The 6,000-nt window shown below is 35.4% G+C and overlaps 1 protein-coding gene across 1 annotated transcript; it reads right to left on the bottom strand.

Annotated features, from left to right (window-relative positions):
* Window positions 1–464: 464 nt before the first annotated feature.
* Window positions 465–1,904, bottom strand: LOC143600917 (uncharacterized). The gene is made up of 4 exons (XM_077078464.1): window positions 1,634–1,904; window positions 1,477–1,565; window positions 1,091–1,241; window positions 465–811 (listed from the first exon to the last, which is right to left on the bottom strand). The coding sequence occupies exons 1-3, from the start codon at window positions 1,794–1,796 to the stop codon at window positions 1,110–1,112; spliced, it is 384 nt and encodes a 127-aa protein (XP_076934579.1). The 5' UTR covers window positions 1,797–1,904; the 3' UTR covers window positions 465–811; window positions 1,091–1,109.
* Between the last annotated feature and the right edge of the window lie 4,096 nt (window positions 1,905–6,000).

Raw genomic sequence — 6,000 nt, 5'->3', positions numbered from 1 at the left:
GCTTCTAAAACGAAACAGTGTAATGACAAATTACGTTTTCTGCCCAATTGTTAAATGACGTTTTTGTCATTGTCTTCTAATTGTGAAATGACTATTTCGTTAATCACTTATGCTTAATAATATAATATAGAAAAATAGGTTATACCGGTCATATCTATGTTCCAAAAATTTAATTACATTTGACAAATAATTTGAACCTACACTCAACTATTCCAAATGGTTAATGGCCGAAAGACAAAGATATATGCAACAATCAGTCGGTGTCCAAATGGTTGTGTGTTATGTGCCTTATGTCCAAGGCTTGATGCAAAACTACTATCGAGCCGAGGGTCTCACCGGAAACAGCCTCTCTATTCCTACGGGGTAGAGATAAGGTTGTATGCATCTTACCCTCCTCAGACCCTACTATAGATTTGCTATTGATGAAATTTACTGAGTACGATGATGATGGTGATGATACTCAACTATTCCGGTATTTCTTCCTAGTCTAATACAAGGCAAACTTTACAGGCTAGTTTTTGTTTGTCTAAACATCCCAGCTTTTATAAACCACAAATATAAGGAATCACAACTTTTAACTTGCAACTTCAACTTTATAATAAATATAAAACCCATCATATATAATTAACAAACTGTGAATACATAAATTCCCCACCACTCGTATGGAACAAGTACCAAACCTTAAGATCGAAATCCATAACCACATGTCGATCTCTCTCTCGACATAGACGATGCACTGCCTCCCCAACTTATTCTCTAAATCAAGACAAGCTTGCATTGCACAATCTCAATGGCATACCAAGTATGGCATCTGAAGAGTAACAAAAAGTAAACGATATTATAATTAATTTGTCTATAATTAAGTTGATTTGGGTTATATTTCATACCTAACGATCAAAGGGGTTAATATTCAACTAAAAAAACGGGTTGAATGAAGGTTGAAAGTCATAAAAATGCATAAAACTACACGAGGCACCCGGCCCTAAGCTATTTAACACATAAATGTTTGGGCATGACGTTGACCGTCATTCCAAATGGGAAATTTGTTGACATTCATAATCAAGAAGTTTGCAAGCATAAGTATACAAACCTTGGGTCGCTTTACCGCATCAAGGATTATGTAATACCCTATCGAGAGCATTGTGCACGGCTTCTAGTGATACCCCTTCAACTATTAAAACCTTGTCCCTTGATTTTGAGCCAGCTCCTAATGAAACCTGCCTCTTTTTCACCCCTATAACCTATATCCGATAACAAAACTAAATAATGAATATAAAGAAACACATAAGAAAAAGAAAATACAAAGAAAACATAAATATTGTGCATCATATATCCAAAAGCAGCTTTCAAGATGTAGCTAAGAAATTACAAACTTATACGGTTCCAAGAAAAACGTCTTTTGATAATACTATGGAATCGTTAATGTATAAAGTTAATTATTTACAACATAAAAAGACCATCCAATCTTAGGCTTACCGAGCTCATGTAATCAAGAAGTGCAGCATTAGCTTCTCCATCTTTAGCTGGTGCATCTATTTGTACTCCTACAGCCTCATCATCCAAATCTAATTTTACAACAGTTAGTTAGAAATATAGCAAGGAAATATAGTTTGTTAGAAATAAAATAAAAGACCTGTGATGGTGGCAACTTTAGAACCAGGCTTTGCGTGTATGGTGACAGCAACGGACGATGGAGGAATGAAACGCATGCATGCGGGAAATTTGGTACTAGAAGGTGCTGTTGGTGGTGCCTCTGCTGACTTGGCTTTAGCTTTGCCTTTTTTTGCAGGGGCCATTTTGATGATGTATGTTAGTTAACAAATTGTTCACCTGTTGTCAATTTGTGAAATTGTTTATTTCTCATCATAAAGTCTTAAATATAGATAATAGCTGAATAAAGGAGTCCACTTTTGTAACACCCCAACCCGGAACGGGCTGACGTGTCACTATTACAGATATCAAATCAAAATTCGAAGAAGCCTAAGTCAAATTATATTTACTCAAATAACTGAAAATGAATAGTCCTTTAAAAGCTTAAGCTTCAATATTCTCTCTCGTCACAAACTTCCCCGAGTCCCCTATTACCTGTAAACAAATAAGAAAAACACAACAAGGAAAATACGGCTGAGCCAAAAATTGCCCAGTAACGGAAAGAACAATAGTACATGTAAAGACGAACTTACGAAAAAGCAACAAAAATAGAACTGACACTAGACCATAACTGAACTAATACAGATACTAAATATAATACTAATACAGATACTGATATAACCCAATATACTAAATAACAGATTCAGATATAAAACAATAATAATAAACATATACAGAAACATATGCAGAAACATATATCAAGCTACACGACAATAATATATCCATAAAATACGTCGTGTACACATAAATCACCCAGAGCCAGAAACAGAAACAGAAACAGAGGGGTACACTGTTAGCTAATCTATGCACCAATGAGATGATACGTGTGGCGTACACGCATTGTTCCATCCCCCAGAAATCAGAAGTCAGAAATCAGAACAGAACTAGGATCGATCCATATGCCCCTAAGTGGCCCTAATACTTCACAAGTACTAGTTAGAGACGCCGTGAACTTTAATTACGCACTGTCACGACAAGTGCCATGCCATTGACGCCCCAACGACAAGTCAGAAATTGCTCGGGTAACAGAGTACTAAAACATAAAACTAAAATATATTATATAAAATAACTGAACTCAAAATATAACTGACGCGTAACAAAAATCCGTACTACAAAGTAACGGAATAGAGTCAATACCATAAGTAAACAAAAACAGAAACCGTAACGGAATATAATTATACTATGAGTGACAGAAACCAGAAACCAGAAACCGTAAAACAAAGTAACAGACTATAATTAATACTAAGAGTAACAAAAACAGAAACCGTACTATGAAGTAACAAGAAACAGAATCCGTACAACAAAGTAGCGGACTATAATTAATACTAAGAGTAACAAAAACAGAAACCGTACTATGAAGTAACAAGAAACAGAATCCGTACCTTATCCAACGAAGCAAAGCAAAGCCAAGTAAAAATCTAAGTTGTCCACACGTCCTACGATAACCTACGGTTTGGCTACATTTTAATATAGATGTACGAACTTAATCACGATGGATGATTCGTTGATTTTCCCCAGAATGACACTTTAGGAATTCATTTAAAATAAACGTGTTTAGTCATATGCTAGTTTCGGTGATTATGTAAGATCGTTAAAGCTTTAAAAACAAGTATTACTTTGCAAATTCTAAATTTTTAAACATTTACATAATTATAAGAGCAAAACGTGAATAAACTGACTAAAGTTGAATTATTATTTATTTGTTTAATTAAGATAATCGTCAAAACTTTTACATTTTATTATTTTATTAAAATATCTATGTTCCCAAATTTGATCTAAAAATATACGTAGTAGATGAGAGCAATTCCTTTTAAACCTTCAATTAACTTTAGCCAACTATATCCACAAACACAACATGGACACTATAATAAATAATATGGTTGACACTATTTTTTTTTACAACCAATTAGAAGAAATTAAACAGACCATACAGACTCTTGTATCATGCATGAGTTATAATAAGAATTTCAAGTGCAGTTTCATTTTAAACAACGTTTTTCATTGCCGGAACAAATTAACGAATCATAGGCGTATTCGAACAACTTAATTAGGCATGTGGACCAGAAGAGAAGGAGCGGACAGTTACCTGAGTTGTCGAACAAGTCGGTGATGTACGTAAACGTGACAGCGACTAAATCGGTTTCTCTTAACAGAACAAATCGAAGGCGGAACTTGAACAGTGGTGGTACGTGACGCGGAGGGAAAACGGTGACCGGTGCAATTAGAAAGAACTCAACGATTAGCAACCGGTTGTAACGTTGGCGAGCGGCAATGGCGGACTCTGACATAGATGGCAGCGGCAGGAAGAAACAGTGTATGACTATCAGAAACGTCCGCGAGTGATCGTTTTTACTGGAATGATGGTTGTGGCTGGTGGTGACGAATACCTACGGTGGTTGCAGGTCGCGGCGAAACCGAAATATGATAGCATGTAGGTTTTCGTGAGATGATATGTATATATATATATATATATATATATTTTTGGCTTAAGATATAGATATATATACATATACATATAGCCGGATAACATAGGAGCGGTGAACATATTCATAATCCGATTCTTTTGATAGTTAGTTTGCAGAAGATGAGCTTGGAAAAATTTGAATTTGTCAACATCTTTTAAATTCCAATAGATGATGTTTTGTATTATTTAAATTTCAATTTTTTATTAACTTTCAAATATTAGATATTAGCCTCACGAAACACAAACCCACAATAATCATCATGTTTATATTATCATTATAACCAGTTAGTAAAAGTGATCTTTGATTATCCGCCATTTATGTTTTATCGGTTTTACGGAATAACACTTCTAATAAGTGACTCGGACATTCACTATTTTATTATTTCCAAATTTATTATTATTATTAATATTGCTATTTTTTTTTCCGGATATTACAACTTTATTATTTCTTGTTTTCCTATATTGTTGTTTAGGAATTATAATATTTAGAAAGGTACTGGCATTTGTTAGGCACACAGTACACACTTTGAATGATAGCAAAAGCATACTAAACATGGATGCAAATGTAGAAAGAAAACCATTAACGTTAATAATGACTGTTATAGTTATTATTGGTTTATAATTAGGGTTTATCAGTATATGGCCTGTAGGCCCAAGATAGGTTTCTCTAGGGTTTGTTTCATACATATATTGAGACTTCTCCTCCGTTGTAACTGATTCAGTTACACAAGTAGCCACTTTTACAACGACAAACAATGAGTTACAAGATAATAAATTATTGAAACAGGGCTAAGTGAAAGTTTTTTTTGTTTTATTCCATAGTTGGGTACTAAGGTAAGAAGTACTGACCAAATTAGACTATATATTATGCTAATTTGGCCATTACTTCTTACCTTAGTACCCAACTCTGTCGTCTTAAGTAACGCGGCCCGCATCGCTTTTGTTTCAGAGCTCACTACTTTTAGAGTAGTGGTTGCAGCTTGCTGCTAATATTAAAGCTACTTATATCTAAAACAAAATACATCAATTAGTTAAGAATAATACTTGGTAACCTTCAAGTTTAATGAGCCTTTGCAGCAACCAATATATAATTTCCAAAATCTCTGCTACAACAACTAAATCACGCCATTTGCATATAGCTAAAAGATAAACAAAACTGACGAATCTAATTCTAAATGACTGGTTATTCTGACCCAATCTGAATACACAAAGATCAAATTCATAGAAAGGGAGAAGAAAACAAACCTACTGCAAAGAAGAAGGAAGCAGCAGCGCCGGTTCGCCGTTTCCTTCCACGGTAGCATCAACTAATCTGACGACAACCTGAACCACCACCATTGCTTGTCCTGCAATACGGTAAATTGAGATCCTAATTAATTTGGTTTGCTCTTTTAGAGCTCTATCTGAGTCATACTCAATGGCATGGCGTGTGAAGGAGGCCGAGAAAAATCAGCCCCTTTGATCGCCGAAAGAGATGAACTCGTTTGGAGATAATCGGCGATATTCTTTTGCTCGTGCCTCTTTCTATGGCACCTGCACACACGTCGTACGTGGAAAGCAAAAGGCTGAAAGAGATGAACTTGAGGCACGTGGAAAGCAAAAGGCCGAAAGAGATGAACTTGAGGCACGTGGAAAGCAAAAAGCCTTGCTGAAATTCCCAAATCGCCCTTGCTACAGGAGTCACCGCGCATTTGCTTTAATATATAGCTAGTTGATCCTAGGCGCGTTGGGCCATAGCTGTCCAAGGTATGCGTTTTTACTATCGTATGTCCAAAACGTACGCAAAGGAAATTGGTCGGTATAAGTTTGAGATAAAACGTAACCCGAATCAACCCGTTAGAGATTGTACATAACCTGAGTTTGACCGGTTAAGAGATAATAAATGA

This window comes from Bidens hawaiensis, unplaced genomic scaffold, assembly GCF_021521415.1.
Source record: "Bidens hawaiensis isolate Kalapana, Puna unplaced genomic scaffold, B.hawaiensis_p1.1 tig00055074_1, whole genome shotgun sequence".
Lineage (NCBI taxonomy): Eukaryota > Viridiplantae > Streptophyta > Magnoliopsida > Asterales > Asteraceae > Bidens > Bidens hawaiensis.
The sequence above is the reverse complement of the archived record's forward strand: the minus strand, read 5'-3'. Positions and strand labels throughout refer to the sequence as shown.

Excerpts from the sequence above, each read along its gene's own strand:
- LOC143600917 (XM_077078464.1), bottom strand. The coding sequence starts at position 1,796 with ATGGCCCCTGCAAAAAAAGGCAAAGCTAAAGCCAAGTCAGCAGAGGCA. Across the intron at positions 1,566-1,633 it reads TAAAGTTGCCACCATCACAG|ATTTGGATGATGAGGCTGTA; the intron begins GTCTTTTATTTT and ends TTGTAAAATTAG. Across the intron at positions 1,242-1,476 it reads TTCTTGATTACATGAGCTCG|GTTATAGGGGTGAAAAAGAG; the intron begins GTAAGCCTAAGA and ends TATCGGATATAG.